This window comes from Schistocerca cancellata, chromosome 4, assembly GCF_023864275.1.
Source record: "Schistocerca cancellata isolate TAMUIC-IGC-003103 chromosome 4, iqSchCanc2.1, whole genome shotgun sequence".
Classification (NCBI taxonomy): Eukaryota; Metazoa; Arthropoda; class Insecta; order Orthoptera; family Acrididae; genus Schistocerca; species Schistocerca cancellata.
In genome coordinates, this window is record NC_064629.1 from 78,462,076 (window position 1) to 78,482,898 (window position 20,823).

Consider the following 20,823-nt stretch of genomic DNA (forward strand, 5'->3'; position numbering starts at 1 on the left):
ATTTTTGCTGTAGTCCTCAGTTTGAAGACTGGTTTGATAAAGCTCTCTAAGCTGGTCTATGTTAGTTTATGCTCTTCATCTTTGTGTAACTACTGCAGCCTACATCCATTTAAACTTACTTACTGTGGCCATGCCTTTAAGTCACTCTCCCCGATTTGATTTATTATCCCTGTATTACTTATCCTATCTATGCAATTAATCTTCAACGTAATTTTGTCCTGTAACACTGCATTTCAACCATTCTCAGACAATTGCTTATATTCTGCCCAAAATTTTTCACTGTTAAAATTTAACTAATTATTATTATATTATGATATTTCTTCAACTACTAAATGTCTGCCCCTGGTAGCCGAGTGGTCAGCGCAATGGAATGTCATACCTAGTGGCCCGGGTTCGATTCCCGGCTGGGTCGGAGATTTTCTCCGCTCAGGGACTGGGTTTTGTGTTGTCCTTATCATCATCATTTTATTCCCATTGACATGCAAGTCGCCGAAGTGGCGTCAACTCTAAAGACTTGCACCAGGCGAATGGTCTACCAGACAGGAGGCCCTAGCCACACGGCATTTCCAGCTACTAAATGCAATGACCACATATCGTGGGCCCCAGTGTAACAGCAATCAACACAATTGCTGTACATATTTTAGTACATTATTATGTGAATTTCAGTATAGAATCTTATGTGCCAAGTTTCCAATGTTCCAAAGATATCGAATTTCAGATATTTGAAAAAAGAAACGCCGTAAATGAATGCAATATTCTTCTCAACAATTTCACACAGTTTTGAGTAGTCTATCAAATTTATGGATGAGAGAGTAACTTCTTAGTTGGTGCACTTAGCTGCTAATACACCCAACATTTCAACCAACTACCAGGAACTCTGAATATAAAAAAAGACACTTAGCTTCACAATTTATAAAAGATTTATGTAAGTAAGAAAAATGATATGCTATTACATTTGATGTTAACCCCTCCACAGAACTAATCACTAGTTTGCTAATATGTGATATTGGAAATGACTGAAGTTAGAAGCAGAAAAAAAGGATACTCACAAAAATACAAATAATCCTATTTTAGCTAATTATGAAGAATGAACAATTGCAGTGTCTCCCCCCTCCCTCCCCCCTCCCCTCATGCACACACACTTTACAACCTTTTTAAGTAAGAATGGGATATTGTCAACTTTCTACTCTCACTTTACTTTACATGAAGGAAACTGACACAGTAAACACAGCGCAACCCACTGGTATCTTTTATGAAACAAAATAATCATAACTATTTCATCAGGTTATTGTAATGAAGGATTAAAATTTTAATTCCTCAATATGTTAACAGTAATGCTTCGTATTCTTACCTCTTTATTACTACTTATGGGCTCCCATTCATTAGAAACTTCCTGTGTGGGAACATGTGATGTCATTACATTCTGTGCATCTAACTGGGCTGTAGGTTCTGAAGGGTGGTTCCAATATTCTGTCTGTTCTGCAGGTTTGGCTGTTTCTACATAAAAGAACAAACTGAATATAAGTTCATGATGATCTATAAACGAATAAAACAAAACTGCACATATTAAAGGACAATTGATTCTAAAAACTATAATATAAAATGAATTGAACAACTATAAACCCTAATGGTACACCATTCACGTGTACAGAAAATCACATTACAATTCAATTACCATATTGTTTTTAATATCAAAGACAGAGTCTTTATTGTAGGTACAATGTTTCCAGACTGGGTTCCATAGTTTACTTAACTGCTAGTTTTTGAAGTTCTTAAATTAACTCATAGCTGTTTTAACAGTGAAAAATTTTCAGAAATCATCTGTCACTACACTAAAAGACATTACAATTCATTCTGTGTCTTCTTCATTACAGCCCAAAAATTTTCTTTTTGTGTTAAGGACTGGTGAAATGAGTGCTTATCTACAAAACTTTATGTAGCCTGTGTTGAATGAATTTGCCTGTTGTCATTGGGTAGCTACTCACCAACCATCATCTGTTTCTGTAAGAAATAATATGCAAAGAATTGCAACAAACAAGACAAATGTTTTAACACATGTTAAGGGTCTTTAGGAGGGTATTGTTTGGTAAGCAACTGAAGTATGACTTTTGGATAATAACATCAACAGGGGGACTGTGCTGCAGCTCAGTAGGTGATGAATGTAGATTTGGCAATTCATAGTATGTCCAGAAACAAACCATTTCCACATTTATTGACAAGCACATTGGGTTAACACTACCATAGTAATTGAGATGTGCTACAACACTGGCTGCTGCTAATCAGCACTCACACACTGGAATATGGCAGATGAGTGTTCATTTGAAATTCATGTTTCACAACTGAAATGGAAATAATAATAAAAATGGAAAGTAAGAATAACTACAGTAAGAATGAATTAGACACACACATTCCAGTTCTGGACTGAACTGAAGTTTATTCAAAGAAATACGTCACCTAAAATGAAAAACAAATCACTAAGTTGCAGACAGGCACAATTAAAAGACACTTACACAAAGCTTTCGGCCACAGCCCTCATTAGCAAATGAGAAACAAGAAAACACACACTATCCATACATGCAAGCAACATCTTATGCACACAACTGCCAAACTCTGGTAGCTCGGGCCACCTCATGCACACAATGCCAACTCTGGCAGCTCGGGCCAGATGCCCAAGTGGCCTGAGTTGGCAAACAGAAGTGTGTGAGGTGTGCTTCCTTGTGTGTATGACTGGTGTGTGTTTCTTTGTTTCTCTTTTGCTGATGAAGGCTGTGGCCAAAAGCTTTGTATAAGTGTCTTAACTGTGCCTGTCTGCAACTTAACATGTCTTCTTTACAGTAAGTAGCAATCTATTTTTTCCTACATTATTCATATTTCTACATGGCATTTCCATTGTTTAAATATATCACTCTGACAGTTGTATGTTTTCTGAGAAGCATGCAAGCAGCAAATATGATTGAGGCGGAATAGTTTGTGCACGAATAGTGTCCCTGAATAACAGTAATTTTATAATGTGAAAAAACTGTGTATACGGCAGATTACCAAATCATTAAAATTTCCTATGAGCAGTTCATACTACTTTTTACATGTTTCTCTACTACGTAATAGACACTGTAATAAAATGAATTAATCAAGAATATGATTTCAAGCAGGCTCACTCGCAAACAACTTCACATTGTTTTTCCCTTCATCTTAAGAATTATCAAGTGAGAAGAATGCACAGAAACTGCATTTCTAAGCAAACCACAGTTACTTAACAGACCATAGTTTCAATTCTGCTTCTCTCTCTCTCTCTCTCTCTGTCTGTCTGTCTGTCTGTCTGTCTGTGTGTGTGTGTGTGTGTGTGTGTGTGTGTGTGTGTGTGTGTGTGTGTGTAAACACTAGTACCACCATACAACCAAAGGTGACGGACACCAGAAGTTAACCCTTTGACTGCTGTTGACGAGTTTACTCGTCATGCTGCGTGCCACTCCCTGGGTGCTAATGACGAGTATAGTCGTGGCCGCCGGTTTTCCCCTGAGCGCTGTTGACGAGTTAACTTGCTCCCGCTTGCCGGCCCCTGAGCGCTGATGATGAGTACAGGCGCGCCCCTACCCGAGTGCTGATGACGAGGTAACTCGGACAGCGGACTTCCCGTCCCATGTCTCAGTAGCCTTTCACAGTTCTGGCCGCTAGCTTGTCTGTTGTGAGCCTAGGCTTCGCACTACAGTTCACTGTCCATTATAATTATCCGGGCTGTTATGCGGTGGTTGGTTGATGAATTTTCTCACAATTCCAAACGTTTCGTCTCCGACTGCGGGAGACATCTTTAAGGGGGTCCGTAGGTCGATGGAAGGTCCAACACACCCACTGGCTCGCTACTGACTGCCGCTAAATTCCGTGTCCGCGTGCTCCCGCAAAGCGGTGTGACGTCATGTGTTTTGAAAACGTCAGTGCAATTGGCCGCTGTCCGTCGCCGTCGATCACCGTTGCCATCACCCAGTAGTGGACGTGTGGTACACATCATCTTTAACACCGGCATCCATATACCGTTTAATTTCACGCCCTTCTCCTTTCGGTTGAAATTATTTGGGTGTTTAGCGATTTCGATTGCCTCCCTGTAGAGCCTTTCGTAGTATCCGCTTGTGGCCGCTAGTACTTGCGTCTCCTCAAAACGAATATTGTGGTTCCCTGGCTGGAAAGCATGCTCAGCAACAGCTGATCGTTCCGTTTCTCCTTTTCTACAATTTCCCTTGTGCTCTTCCAAACGTTTAGAAACAGTTCTTTTAGTGGTACCCACATAAACATCACCACAGCTGCATGGGATCCTATACACTACAGCTTTTTCCAAAGGTTTGCGAGCGTCCTTGGCAGGCTTAAGGTATTCCTGTAACTTCCCGGTGGGCTTGTAAATTACGGTAATATTCCGCTTTGTCAAGATCCTCCCTATTCTTTCCGTTACATTTTTATCAAATGGCAGGAAAACCTTAGATTTTGCAGTAGCCTGTACGTCAGTATGATTTCTGCGTGGCTGCCTCAACGCACGTTTTATTTCGGCGGACGAATATCTGTACTTCATTAGTGCATTGTGGAGATGTTCCATCTCAGCGTCGAGCAACTCAGGTTCACAAATATTTCTAGCTCTGTCCGCTAACGTCTTGATAACACCCCGCTTCTGTTGTGGGTGGTGGTTCGAATCCCGGTGCAAATAACAGTCCGTGTGCATGGGTTTGCGGTATACTGAGTGGCCCCAACTACCATTTTTATTTCTAAAAACAAGCACATCAAGGAAATGTAATTTGCCGTCTACCAGAATTTAGCGGCAGTCAGTAGCGAGCCAGTGGGTGTGTTGGGCCTTCCATCGACCTTCAGACCCCCTTGAAGATGTCTCCCGCAGTCGGAGACGAAACGTTGGGAATTGAGAGAAAATTCATCAATCGACCACGGCATAACAGCCCGGATAATTATAATGGACATGATATTTCTGGCCGTGAAAGTCTACATTTTAGTATACTACAGTTCACTGTTCATCGGAATTGACATCGGTGTTCTTAGTATCCTGTATTTTACAAGGAAAATGGCAAGATGTCGTGGTTGCACTGAGGAAGAAATCATGAAGATTCTTACGAGGAGCGACAGTGAGTGTGAACTACTTGATTTTGACAAAAGTGATAACTCTTCCACAGAGTCCGAAAGCTCTTTCATAAACCGTCCACGTCAGCAGGGGGGTCAAAGCTGTCTCATGTTTCAACAAGAGATGTTAGTTTTTCTGAATCTGAAGAATCAGAAAGTGATAGTGAAACGCCTACGAAGAAAGCACGTCTTAGTGATATATTTGACTGGAAAGAAAATGACTTTCAGCCAGTTAATCACACATTTGATGATACGCTGTTGGGGCATGTGTGTCAAATAGGGAATGAGTCAAGTATTCTGTCAGTTTTCATGTTACTCTTTACACAAGAACTGATGAAATATATGGCTGACGAAACAAATCAGTTTTATTTATTCAACAAGGAGAATACTCCCGAATCAGTGCATTCTCGAATCTCAAAGTGGAAAGATACTGGATATGAAGAAATGTATTGTTTCATAGCTGTTTGTCTTCTGATGCCTTGCGTGAAAAAACTGAAAATTAGCGAATACTGGACCAGAGATGTTCTTCTAAATACGCCAATTTTTAGTGAACTCATGTCAAGAGACCGCTTTTTGTTACTTATGAGAATGTTACATTTCACTGACAACTCTGCTAATACTGGAGGAGACAGATTATTCAAAATTAGAAACATTGTCAATAAAGTTCGCACAGCTTTCTGTTGTGCATTTAATCCACATCAGAAACTCTGCATTGATGAAAGTTTGTTATTATTCGAAGGACACTTATCTTTCAGACAATTCATTTCATCGAAACGGAGTAGATTCGGTATAAAAACATTTGTGTTGTGTGACTGTAAGATTGGCTATGTCTTGGATTTCATTGTTTATACAGGAGCATCAACAGAAAATGAGTTCCACAATTTGGGGAAAAGTGGTGACATAGTGGCTACACTTATGAAGCCCTACTTAGAACGTGGACATACCCTATATGTTGATAACTGGTACTCAAGCCCAGACTTGTTTGCCTGGCTTCAGAGTCATGGGACGAACGCATGTGGTACTATCCGTAAGAATAGACGCAACATGCCGAAACTTCAGAAGAAACTGGAACGTGGAGATATTCAATTTATGTGTACTGATACAATGCTTGCTATAAAGTGGTGTGACAAAAGGGAAGTGTGGATGTTGACCACATGTAACACCACAGAAATGGTTGACACAGGAAAGATTGACAGGAATACTGCAGAAAAAATTAAGAAACCACAGAGCATTGTAGATTATAACTTGAATATGGGAGCAGTTGACCGTTCTGCTATGCTGCTTAGCTCTGTCAGATGTATACGGAATACAATGAAGTGGTATAAAAAGTTCTTTTTTCACGTTCTAGATCTGTGTGTTTTAAATGCTCGTGTCCTACACAGATCACTAACAGGTCGTAAAATGACGATAGCAGTTTTTCATCTGTCACTGGTAAGGGAACTTACAGAAACGTATGCGTTAGAGCGCAGAAAAGCTGGCACAGGAAGATGTTCTGATGATAATGCTCTAAGATTTGTGGGAAGGCATTTTCCAGACATTATAACAAGTGAGTAATCCAAGAAAAGTTCGCTAACACGTAGATGCATTTTTTGCTGAAAACAAAAAGTGCATCGAGAAAGCAGGTACAAATGTAAAACTTGCAAGGTACCATTGTGTGTCGTACCCTGTTTTGAAAAATACCACACAAAACAGAGTTACTAATTGCACCATACAACGAATACAATAATGCTATTACAAAAAAACTTTGAAAATGAAAAAAAAAATTATAAAAAGGGAAAAACAAAATAAAAATGTTTTTAACTTCGCCTGTGCCGGTCCAAAGCCCAGATCAAAAAGAAGGATGGGAAACATATTCACAAAGTGTAAAAGTAACGCCTAAATTTACAGTTCATGACTTTGTATTTTCTCTACAAGTGAATTTAATGTGCTAACAAAAAGACAAGAGATTTCACAGCTTTCAAATGTTGGAAAATCTGTTAAATGCTTATGTGCAACAATCACAAGTATTGTACAAATTTCATCAAAGAAACAAAATTGCGCATAATCGGGTAATTGCAAAGCGCAACAAATATTCGGGCAATTCAGCGATACAAACAGTAAGCCATGTGAAATTTCTTATCACACCAGAATAGGAATTTAACGACGTGAAGTAAAATTTGTTCTTACCGTTGCTCACAGTAAATTCCGATGTCATTGTGCGATATGAAAGATGATCTGTATGTCACCTTCTCCTATAAACGACATAATACGATGTTCTGAACAACAAAAATAACGTAGAGTAATCTATAATTTATGGCTTATTTTATTCGTTCTCGAGTTAGTACGGTGCGGAATGCATAGATAAATGCAGACATTATAAACGGGTATCCAAGAAAGAGCAATAAAATATTGATGTAAAGCTAACGAATCGTGTCGCTTTCGGCATAATCTACAAAAATAGTGCAAGAAAACTACAAGCAAGATATCATTCTTGGTGATGGAAAATAGTTTTACCAGACAGTTTGATTCTGTAGTAATTCACCTGCAGGGGAACTACGTAGTGAGAGCATTTACAAGTATTCTGTATCAGCCGTGAGAGGACACAATATTTCGCATGGAGTCGCAGTAGAGGCAGCAATATTCAGCACAGGGCGGGTGGGGCAGCGAGGGGCGCTCCGCCCCAGGCGGCAGCTCAAGGGTCAGGCACATTAGTGCAGGTATACGGATGACAGTGCAGGCCGCAGCGCCTCAGCGTGCCAAGCGGATCGTGCGCCTCCAGCAGTCAAAGGGTTAAAACAGTGAAAATTCCTAAACAATGGGTGATGTGCCTTAACTCCGAGCCTCTTTTTCTTTTTTTACCAGGATGAGAGCAAGAATCCAGGCACAATTTAAGCAAAAACTTCGCTCTCTGTTTATAAGGTTACTTGCTAATTTAAAATCAACTGCTTCCTTGATAAAACTGATCCAATTGCTAGAAGTGCATGTGGAATCTCCGTGTTAATATATTCCACGGAATGACCGGCGCCGAGACAATGTGCTGCAATTTTCAATTTGCTCGGCTGTTGTAAGCAGGGGTGACCCTTATATTCAGTACATTGGACCTCCACAGTCCTGATAGTCTGACCAATATACAATATGCCACAACTGCTAGGAATACGACAGACATCTGTCTTATGCAAACCGAGACCATCCTTAATGGAACTGAAAAGAACCCTAATCTTAGATGGAGGCTGTAAAACATATGTCACATCATATTTCCATAGAACATAACCAGTCTTCTTGGAGATGCTCCCTGCATAAGGCAGAAGGCTGTAGACCTCGGTGCCAACTTAGTATCGTCATCACTCACTCGGTGCAAGTTCCATCGATAGTGCAATGCGTATCTGATCTGTCCTTCGCTATATCCATTCTGACAGAAGGCGACATCGAGAAAGGTTAACTAAGCTGACGAACACTCAGGGTTTGAAATGATGTGGGGCCTGTGAACCGTGGTACGAAGTACCCCTTCGTGCTGAGCTAGACGTTGGCAAGTATTACCCTATAGACACAAGTCAGTGTGAGTAGGCTTCCAATAAACCAAATGTACTACGATATTGGATTTTGGTTGTGCCACGTTCAATATGCCTGCCATCATTGGCGATGATGTGGCACAAGCGAATAGTGAAATTCTGTACGACCCACTTAAGTGTCGGAGCATCGATGCTGTCAATGACCTCCTGAATGGCTGTTTTCGGTTCAGCAATGGTTTTGGGGTTACTGCTGCACACTTTGTCTTTCTTATAGCCCCACAAAAAGGAGTCACATGTGCTCAGATATGAAGAATATGGCAGCCAATCGAGGCCCGTGCCAGTGGCCTCTGGATACCCCAGAGCCAGGATGCAGTCCTCACAGTGCTCCTCTAGGACATCAAGGATTTTCCTGCTTCGATGGGGTTGAGCTCCGTATTGCACGAACCACGTCTTGTCGAAATCAGAGTCACTTAGGATAATTCAGATGAAATCATCTTCCAAAACCTTTGCGTAGTGTTCGGCAGTTACCATGCCATCGAGGAATGTGGCACCGATTATTCTGTGACTGGACATCGCACACGACACAATTGCCAGTTGAGGGTGAAGAGACTTCTGGATCGTGAAATTTGGATTAGCAGTTCCCCAAATGTACCAATTTTGCTTATTGACGAACCCATCCAAATGAAAGTGGGTTTCGTCGCTGAACAAAACCGTGCAATGGGCATACTAATTTCATCATGCCCCGCAGCCAGCTGTGCAGTCTGAATGTCCTAACATGTACAGTTCAGAAGTGATAACAATTTCATTTCATACAGTTCAACAATTAACACCCTGTATCATCAACTGTCCTCCTGACCAACAAATCCAGGGAAGGGAAGGCAGCCATCTTTTTCCACCTCCATCATGAAACAAGTATTCAGGTGGATCAAATTCAGGCGTACTAAGAAGTCATTCAAATTCTCATTGCCATGAAGCCAAACAACAAAAGTCCCATCTACTTACCTGAAGAAACATACAGGTTTCAAAGTCACCAACTCCAAGGTACATTCCTTGAAGTTTTCCATAAACAAATTTGCAATAATAGGTGACAAAGGGCTACTCATCACAACTCAATCTGTCATCATAGCATTGGTCACTAAATAAAAAGTAAGTGAAAGACAACACATGTCAAGATAGGATTGTTAATTCAACAACAAACCTAACCTCAAGTAACCGTAATGAGTCAGCAACTGATACGATGGGAAATGCGTTTTCCTATCTCCATACAACATTAGAGTCCTTTTACGTTCCATTAATGATGGTCTTAGTTTGAGTAAGGTGGGTGTCTACCATATACCTTGCAGTTGTGCTATGTTGTATATTGGTCTGACTACCAGGACTGTGGAGGTCCAGTATACTGAGCATTAGTCCCCCCCCCCCCCCCCCCCCACACACACACACACACACACACACCAGCTGGACAAATTGGTATTGCAGAACATTGTCTTGGCGCTGGTCATCCTATGGAATTTAACAACATGGAGATTCTGACATGCACTTCCAGCTATTGGGATAGTGTTACTAAGGAAGCAGTTGAGATTAAATTAGGAAGTAACTTTGTAAACAGATTTTCACAATCGATAACTTTACCATCAGTCACCTTTGGTTGTGTGGTGGCACTGGTGCTTACACACACACACACACACACACACACACACACACACACACACACAGAGAGAGAGAGAGAGAGAGAGAGAGAGAGAGAGAGAGAGAGTGTGTGTTGTCTTTCCAGAATTGCTCTGCAAACTGAAATTTTAAATTCACTTGCATACCACTTACTTGCTGCAGTTTTACCTTGAAAATGACACGGTCGTCACCCCTCGAAATATTGTCAGTCATGGACAACATTACAGAGCTGCATTCCCATAAGTTACTTGAACAAATGTCAGTTTGCTCATACAGAGTTTTACAACAGTGAATTCTGCTCTTGTAACAGATATGCACCACAAACACTTCAGTCTGACAGTTCAAAATTAGATGTCCTGCATTTCCACGAAATCATCTCAAGTGACTGGACAGATTCTTACTGATAATCACAAACAGTTTTTGTTGAAATTTGGTTCTAAGACCACCTGTTGAGTGCAGTGAATGTACTTTGCAAAAGAAGCAACACGTAATTTAATATTTTCTATGGTCACTGTCTCAGTTACGGGAAACAGGCAGTTCAGGCTACATTTCAACTGGTTCTTGCTTCTCACACTGTTTAGGCGGGCAATAGCTAATTTTAAGGATGTAAGCCAATGCAGATTTTCTATATTCTGGTCTGCATGAATTAGAGTTCTCTTCTGTGTATGCAACAGGCTTTTCTGATCCTTATAAAAATCTAATTTTTAGGTGCTACAGCACTAAGATAAAAAGTTTCACCTTCAACACCAGTTAGTGAATTCTCATAGGATGTTGTTTCTTGAGCCCAGTTAGGGTTCTGTGGTGCTTGGTAGACAGAATATTGTTCTTGTTGCCATCCATCCCCATAATGTGAAGATTCCTACAGGCAAACAGAGCATATGAACAAAAGACAAATTTGGGTAAGAAAATAAATAAATAAAGTTGCAATCAATTAAAACTACCTGAATTGGCTGCATCATTTCTTCTGTTGTTTCAGCAGGCAGGTAAGTGGGTGGTAGTTGTTCCACTGAACTCATATTGGAACCATTGTCTTCCTGATTTACATACATAACCTGTAAGGGCAAGAAACATTTTGATATTTATTCAATTTTCTCCAAGAACTTCACTACAATGATTCATTACATATTCTGACAACAAGCTCACACTTTCCTGCATACTTCAGTTACTTCCCATCTTTCTTATCAGACCTGGTGGACATCTGTATGTGAGAGATTATAAATGGAGCAAGTATGCATCTAATGGTAAGGACTGCATACACTAGAAATCAAGTCAGTGCTATACTGGCCTCCTTCATTCCTCTTTTAGTTGTACAAGTATGGCGAGCCTGAGAATGGTGGTGCTGCAGTCGCTCCCTACTCATCGACCCATTCTGTCTTACTGAAGCATGCTAGAGTGGGACTAGGAGTGACTTAGTATGGAAGCTAAGTGCACAAATATGCTATTTTAAAGTGGCATTGCCAGGGCAAAATGCACGATTATCAGGATCGGACGGCCTCTGCTGAAGCTGTGTTTTGTGACAATGTGTAGGGTGGAAGATTAAAATTAAGTGATGCAGTGCATATGAGGTAAATGTGCTTCACTGGAGGAAGAGCGATGCCTGGAAAAAGCTCAGTGCTATAGTCCACAATTCAGATAAAAAAAATACAAAGTTCGGGCAGTGCAAACAAAATGGTTATACTCTTGTTTATGCCACCTCCACTGGGAGAAAATGTGTGACCCATCAAACAAAAACTGGGCACAGAGCAATATCATAGCAACCTGTGTTTATGGGCTAATAGTGAGTTGTATAACTTATCTTCATTTCTGTAGCTTTGCTGAAGGCTGTAATAAATTTATTTTAGTAATTAACCACCACTTAGAGAATACACTTCATCCTTGTGTCCTGTTTTCTTGTACTGTCTTCATACACACATTCCTGTGTCAAAAGCGTGTGCATATCACACACACACACACACACACACACACACACACACACACACACACACACACACACACACACACAGAGAGAGAGAGAGAGAGAGAGAGAGAGAGAGAGAGAGCGCTAACTGCCCAGTCATTGTATTGGTATCTAATAACTGATGCCCAATGGTTGCCTATGTAGTGGTAATACCGCAACCCTTGGTTGTGCTTGCAAAGGCAGGCACACACTCCTTTTTACAATGGTACTCTCCACTAGTACATGACAACAGACTCATGTGAGGAGCTTCCAATTAAATGGGCTGTGGTGGAGACTCACTGGTTGAGACTCCGAGCTTACAGAAACAATGAGTTCGGAGATGACATAACGGGAGTCGCACGCAAGCATAAATAGCTTAATTCTGATTCGAACTGTGTGTATGATTGTGAGTGTCAGTGAAATTAACCATTTTTTAACACGCATGAAATGATTGCTGTCATGTTCAGGACACTGTGTAAATTTTGAAGAATTTAATCTAATTTTTACTTTCATATATTCCTTTACTTGTTGTTGCACTTAGTACTGCTTTGTATTTGTGTGATACAATGAATGTATACAAAATGTATCTGTCTTATCTACAATCTATTTTCTAAGCATTAAATCTCTATTATCAGGGTTTTTGTTGCATATGTGAGATCACATTTTGAAAGCTCTACAGGGAGCTCATAAACAGTCTGAAAAGCTCGTAAGGCTGCTGCAGGGTAGGCTGTACTGAGAAATAACTGCCAAAAAAGAATTCAATACTTTGTACCATTGCAGAATTAATGAATATTGAAGTTAGCAATTTGTGCACAAATTCCAGCAGCCTGCCAGATACAATTAGTGTCAATTATTCTCGTAACATAGATGATAGTGCACAAGACTGCTTAGCCTTTGGCTCAGATTCGATCCCTAACATCGTCCCACGTCCAATTTTTGTATCGCTCTCTTGTTCAGTTTTAGCAAACTGAACGAAGAACACATTAGGCAAAACTGTATCTGGTAGGCTACTTGAATGTGAGTGCACAATGGCCTGATTGGCTCACTTCAATCTTAATGAACTTGGAAAAGGCACAACATACTGAATTTTTTTCTTAGTGATTACTGCTCAACACAACATCCCCTCAACATCCTTACAAGCTTTTCAGACCATTTGTGACCACGTTGTACACTCCTGGAAATTGAAATAAGAACACCGTGAATTCATTGTCCCAGGAAGGGGAAACTTTATTGACACATTCCTGGGGTCAGATACATCACATGATCACACTGACAGAACCACAGGCACATAGACACAGGCAACAGAGCATGCACAATGTCGGCACTAGTACAGTGTATATCCAACTTTCGCAGCAATGCAGGCTGCTATTCTCCCATGGAGACGATCGTAGAGATGCTGGATGTAGTCCTGTGGAACGGCTTGCCATGCCATTTCCACCTGGCGCCTCAGTTGGACCAGCGTTCGTGCTGGACGTGCAGACCGCGTGAGACGACGCTTCATCCAGTCCCAAACATGCTCAATGGGGGACAGAACCGGAGATCTTGCTGGCCAGGGTAGTTGACTTACACCTTCTAGAGCACGTTGGGTGGCACGGGATATATGCGGACGTGCATTGTCCTGTTGGAACAGCAAGTTCCCTTGCCGGTCTAGGAATGGTAGAACGATGGGTTCGATGACGGTTTGGATGTACCGCGCACTATCCAGTGTCCCCTCGACGATCACCAGTGGTGTATGGCCAGTGTAGGAGATCGCTCCCCACACCATGATACCGGGTGTTGGCCCTGTGTGCCTCGGTCGTATGCAGTCCTGATTGTGGCGCTCACCTGCACGGCGCCAAAAATGCATACGACCATCATTGGCACCAAGGCAGAAGCGACTCTCATCGCTGAAGACGACACGTCTCCATTCGTCCCTCCATTCACGCCTGTCGCGACACCACTGGAGGCGGGCTGCACGATGTTGGGGCGTGAGCGGAAGACGGCCTAACGGTGTGCGGGACCGTAGCCCAGCTTCATGGAGACGGTTGCGAATGGTCCTCGCCGATACCCCAGGAGCAACAGTGTCCCTAATTTGCTGCGAAGTGGCGGTGCGGTCCCCTATGGCACTGCGTAGGATCCTACGGTCTTGGCGTGCATCCGTGCGTCACTGCGGTCCGGTCCCAGGTCGACGGGCACGTGCACCTTCCACCGACCATTGGCGACAACATCGATGTACTGTGGAGACCTCACGCCCCACGTGTTGAGCAATTCGGCGGTATGTCCACCCGGCCTCCTGCATGCCCACTATATGCCCTCGCTCAAAGTCCGTCAACTGCACATACGGTTCACGTCCACGCTGTCACGGCATGCTACCAGTGTTAAAGACTGCGATGGAGCTCCGTATGCCACGGCAAACTGGCTGACACTGACGGCGGCGGTGCACAAATGCTGCGCAGCTAGCGCCATTTGACGGCCAACACCGCGGTTCCTGGTGTGTCCGCTGTGCCGTGCGTGTGATCATTGCTTGTACAGCCCTCTCGCAGTGTCCAGAGCAAGTATGGTGGGTCTGACACACCGGTGTCAATGTGTTCTTTTTTCCATTTCCAGGAGTGTATAAACAGTACAGTTGTCATCAACATGAAGGATGGTCTGAACAACATGGTAATATGCACTTTTCTTCCTCCAATCTCTGAACTGACTCTCCAGCCAGTTACAGGAGAATCTACAGTTTGAAGTGGACTCCAAACCACGGTGTAACTCAGATTTTTTCACATTAGCATTCACTGCCAGAGGTAAAAGAAGTGAAAGTGACAGATAAAAATCTTAGGACTGACCCACAGCTGAATTCGAAACCTTTGAATTTGTAGTTTGGAACTTACATATAAGCTGTATTCTATATATACATTTTTGTTACACAGGCCAACAAGTTGTAAAAGTAGATACAGGAAATAAGAGCAAGTCTGGGGAAATTCAAGAATTTCTTGGTGTATTTCACAAGACTCTCAAGAACGTAAGCACACTTCTAACACAACTATTCCATGTCAATCAGCATCTGATGACAGCAACAGGCTCACATAATTTGTGTAATGGGCCACTAGGCTAAGCCATAAACAGGTATGGCCTCCTATTCACAATGAATAGCACATGCTAAATCTCTTAGACCTGCAATGACAATCAACATGTGAGAAAAATTCATTCATTTCATCAGCAGTGCATACTGTTGGCAACAAGGAAGATAGTGTGAGCCTGGGAATATTTTACAGAGGTCCCAGAAAATAAAATGCAATGACGTATTTATTTCCAGTACATTATCTTCAAAAACTGAAATACATTGTGCATCACTCTATATTTGAAGAACCATGATATATTTTAAGGCAGTCAGACTCGTAGTTATAATTATTCAAAATGAAACACTGTATTAAACAAATAAAACTTAAGCAGTCACTCACTTTAGGAGCACAAAAAGTATTAAGCTCTCAGGGTATTCTATTTTTCTTTCAATATTCTGTGGTTACAATTGTTATGTGAATGTGTATTTGATACTGACAAGAAATGCTCTGGGACAAAGGCAATTTGACACTGTCTGTGGAAAAATTACTGTGACTGTATCACTACACAGAGAAGGCTGAAAATTTGAAATTTTAACAGAAATTAGGTCACAAATTTTAAAAACTTCTGGAAGTGGCTTCACTGTAATGATTTTATTTGCAATAAGATGGCTTTTAGTACAGGATTCAAAGATGTTCCACAAAGTTAATCATAAGTACCTCACAAGACTGGTGTGTCTTCAGCTGTTTGGAGTGATGTACAGGAAGAATATTCCTTTATTTGTGCATGTATATTGGGAACAACTGTCGTCATGGAAGATAATATAATTTATCTAAAGCAAAGCTTTGCAAGCCTCCATATGGTGTGTGGTGGTGGATACTTTGTGTCGCTGTTTCCAACCCAAATCTAGTTTTTTTTGCACTCCTACAGAGTTAGCTTCAGTATTTCAATATACCATGTTGCTCGTTACTCCATATGAAATCAAGATTACCAATTACATCCCATTACGCACCCCAAAGCAAGCAATTACTTCAGAACTTTGTGGTTGAAAGTACAGTACATATATAGGCCGCAGATCTATCTTTTTGGTGTTAAGTTAAAAATACAAGTAAAATCAGCAAACTAAATATATGTGATAGGTTATATAGGTTTATTATGAACTGAATAAACTATGTTTTTGTGTTGTTTTATTTGGCTTTAATGACCATAAAGCAAAAACTGTTCTGTTCAGGATTTAAAAAAAAAATTGACTTAATAAACAGAAGAAGGAATAAAACGTGTTTTGGTTCATCATCCAAACTACATTTTGTTCTACATCATTCGTTTTTATAAGGAAACTGTTACCCCATATCAACTTTGAGCATTGGTTCTGGCAAATATAGCAAAAATACAGTCATTTAAAGCTACATTCAGACTGCACACAACTGATGCATGCTGACTGTGAGTTTGAGCATACAGTTGAGACCATGACTGCCATGGCTAGCTGATATGCAGTTAACTCCATAACTGCTGTCCTAAGGTGTAGTTCTTACATTATCATCATATGCGCACACGCCCTACCAGTCGTATTCTCCAACATGATCATCTCTTTTCCTGAAAGCAGGAACCTCTAGTCCTGGATGCTCAGATTTTTGCAACATGTTTTGTGTCTCACTGCTGGTTCACGATAAGTAGAATAGTCATATCTCTAAAGCTGATTGTATTTAAATTATGTAAATCCTTTTACTGGCGAGATGTTTCACCAACTGTGATGAAACAGTGGTACTGCACACTTAAAATACATTTGTTTTGGTTATTGTGTGTATGTGGTAAAATATATATCTCTCTCTCTCTCTCTCTCTCTCTCTCTCTCTCTCTGAGCTGAGTACGCTTTGAGCAAACATCCACAGTCATCTAAAAGTTGTTGGAAGAAATATTGTGTAACTTTTTAAAGAAATAAAAAATATTTTTTTCTTAAACAGAAAGTAATAATATTGGTATTACCAACTTACAATTAGGAAATTGTGCCTGTGCACACTATTCATTACATAAAATGTGTTTTGGCCAATAAAAATTGTTAAAGGATGTTTTGTGATATGCAAGTCTATGATTAAGTTGGCAATGATAGATTGTGAGCACAAGGTCCGCGTGTAATGTTTTTGACCATAGCGAAATGGCCAGCTTACGCTATAAAGAGAGCTTTCCTGTGTCCTTTTTCCATAATGGAATTTATTACCTTCCTTTAGCTTTCCATTCGCGCTGCAAAATCCTATCCAATAATGGAGTGACACTCCAGCTTTGGTGAGAGATGATATTCCAGGGTAAAGTGAAGAGTCTGAACTCGTGAAGTAACACAAACTGTTTAGTGACTGGTTCTTCAATCATTAATGTTCTGGTGTAACCACAAGCACTGGAACGAATTCAGTGCAGCAACATCAGCCAATAGCTTCCTGACAAGGACAGCGCAACGACAGGAGCGACCCCTGCAAGAGGTGAATATAAGCACCGCTACCGTCAGCCTCGTCCAGACTTTAGTGGAGTATTCGCAGAGTATTAGCACAGCCTAACAGAAAGTGCTACGATAAACATTATTAGTGATCCACAAACTGTGTGTAAAAATTGCAGGAACATTGCATATAGCTAAGAATTCTGAATTATATTGCCTGTATCCCATCGGTTGCGACAACTTGTAGTACATTCAAGTTAAGTTTTGTCAAATCTGCTTTATTGAAATAAGAGTATTAATTATTATTTGCTTGAATTGTTGTATAGCATTCCGACAATGCAGCACCCCTTAGGAACACTATATGAGACAAGTGGGCAAGACCCCAACATTCGGCAACGAGAATCTGCCGAAACACGTGACTGACTGCCACGAACTTTTCGTTTATATTGCGCTGGCGCCTTAATTTTTTATTGTCTTTCCTTTACATGGGATTTTCTTTGCATTAACAGTTTCTTGTCATTTTTGCTAATCCATGTTTTCAGGTGGGCATTGCAGAAAATTTCTTTGCTTTTGTAATTACTTTGTCTGTTTCGCATTTGTGTCTTCCAAAATGCCCATCCCACCTGTCACGCCCCCTGCTCAGGCATTGCAGCTGCAAGCATTAGATGCCACACAACTAATGCAGATGTTTCAGTTTGATGTCTTCCAGTTGGCCCTGATACAGACTTTGACACTTCTGCTGCATCTTGTTGTCACATCAGTGCTCAGGATTCAGAATTGCTTCAATCTTTTCCGCTAAACTACTGACAACTTGCACAGCCCACGGAAGCTGATTCAGATTTCAACATTTTGCTCAACTACATTCACACATCTTGGCCTCACTCATTGAACAGCATAAAGAATGCTGTAGTGCATCGATACTTTGCACATCAGCACAGCCTCACTGTACAGAAAGGTGTTGTTCTTGTTCAGAATGACAGTGGACAGTCATGTGCATAGATCCCTAAAGTTTCACAAATAGAAGTGTTCCAGTTACTTCAACAAGGACACTGGTGGATTATTTGTACAAAACAGTTAAGGCATTGACACTGTACTTTGCAGGGTACAGACACCCAAATAGAACAGATGATGTCACAGTGTCCTGCCTGTGTGGAAAATCAGTCTGCTCCACCACAAAAATTCTCTGCTTGGCCTAAGTCGCAATCACTATGGCAATGTGTGCACACAGACTTTAAGGGACCTTTAAGGAACACCCGTTGATTGATTGCAGTCGACTCATATGACAAGTTTTCTTTTGCTGTGTCCATGTACTCTACAACGTCATGTAGCACAATTCAGATGTTGTCATCGATTTTTTTGCCTCGAAGGTTTACCTGAAATAATAGTGTCAGACAACAGACCTCACTTCACGTCCAATGAATTTGAAGCATTCTGCGAATGTAATGGCATACAGCATCTAACTAGTGCACCATTCCACCCACAGTCAAATGGCCAAGCAGAACGTTCTGTCAGACCCTTCAAGCAGCAGATGGCCAAACTTTGCTCTGTACACACCAGGGATCAAACATTGCAACTGTTTCTTGCCTCATATAGTTCACACCCGTGAGATGGACCATCGTTAGCGGAATTGCTTCACTGCCGCCGCCATCTGACGCTGCTCCACCCTCCTCGGCATCCAGCGCCGCAGGAAGGCTGCAGGTATCACTTTGCACCACATGATATTGTTTTTTTACAGGGTTTTTAGCGGCAGCAGATGGTGGGTGCAAGGTGAGAGTGGTCGTCGACTTGGCACTTGCATGTATCTGATTTCAGGTCCAGATGGCTTGCAGCGCCGACATCAAAATCAACTTCGCCTCTGTTATGTACACAATGTTCTTTCAATCTCTCTTCCCCCAGATTCATGGGTCCTGAAGGCAGCCACAGCAGCTGCCAGAGGGTATCGTCACGACACCACGGTACGACCACGTGGAGATGGAGCCTCCGCCTCCACCTCCACCTCCGCCTCTGCTCGTCCTACCGATGGAGCTGGACCCACCCACACCGCAGGTGGACGTGTACCCTTCTGGTCATTTTCCAGGGGACGTTTCCGTAAGAGCGCAGGCTGGTTGGCGGGATACGGTCAGAAGCTTGATGTCCCCTGCAGCCACAGCTTCTGGCCCAACGTTGCGCCTACACTCCTGCATCTCCCATCATAGTCACACTCCTTTACACGACAACAGTCCATCGCTTTGTGGGGGAGGAATGTTCTGGCGTAACCACAAGTGACGGAACAAAGAGGAAGACCACAAGACCAAAGAAGGCGGTGCACCGACATCATCAGCCAATAGCCCACTGGCAAGGACCATGCGACGATAGGAGTGACCACTGGAAGAAATGAATATAAGCACCACTCCTGCCAGCCTCAGCCGGTGCTCCACAAACTGTGTGTCAAACTAGCAGGAACATTGCATATAGCTAAGGACTCTGAATTACATTGCCTGTCACCCATTGCTTGCGACAACTTGTAGTACATTCAAGTTAAGTATTGTCAAATCTGCTTTACTGAAATAAAACTATTAATGTCATTTGCTTGAATTGTTGTACAGCATTCCGAGAATGCTGCATCCCTTAAACACCCTTTACGAGACGAGTGGGCAAGACCCCACAATTAAAAGCTTTGCAATACATTTTGGAATGAGCTTCAATTAGTGAATTACAAGTGCAATTGGTAATTTCAACAATATTATCCATCTTGCTCTGCTACCTGTGCATAAATGTGCTAACAAGAGTTCTCACAGCAGCAGTTAGATTGGTGTCGTGCAGTTGCTCATTAGAAATTTTGCTATAATTCCTGAAGGTAAACTGGTGGCAGGCTTTGCAAATGTAATCAATCTACAAATTGGACTGCCTACAAAACACTGGATTTAGTTCCGTAGTGTGTGGGACGTGCACCAAATAGCACTGATGGGGGTTATTTAACATATTCAAAGAAGGGCAGCATGAATGGTCACAGGCTTGTTTTACTCATGGGAGAGTGTCGTGGAAATGCTGAAAATGCTGAATTGGAAGATGCTTTAAGATATATGCCAATTATCCTACAAAAGCCTACTTCTAAAGTTTTAAGAAACAGTATTAAGTGAAGACTCTACAGATGCCATTCAGTCACCTACGTATTATATCGGTACGGACCATGA

At 41.6% G+C, this 20,823-nt stretch overlaps 1 protein-coding gene across 3 annotated transcripts in view; it reads right to left on the bottom strand.

The window, feature by feature from the left end:
- Positions 1-20,823, bottom strand: part of LOC126185099 (uncharacterized) — a 232,359-nt gene that overhangs the window by 31,177 nt on the left and 180,359 nt on the right. For all 3 annotated transcript variants that reach the window (XM_049927911.1, XM_049927910.1, XM_049927912.1), the window contains 3 exons: positions 11,204-11,314; positions 11,001-11,121; positions 1,352-1,497 (listed from right to left, as the gene is read on the bottom strand). In XM_049927911.1, the coding sequence (XP_049783868.1) occupies positions 1,352-1,497; positions 11,001-11,121; positions 11,204-11,314 (378 nt within the window). The remainder of the gene's footprint in view (positions 1-1,351; positions 1,498-11,000; positions 11,122-11,203; positions 11,315-20,823) is intronic.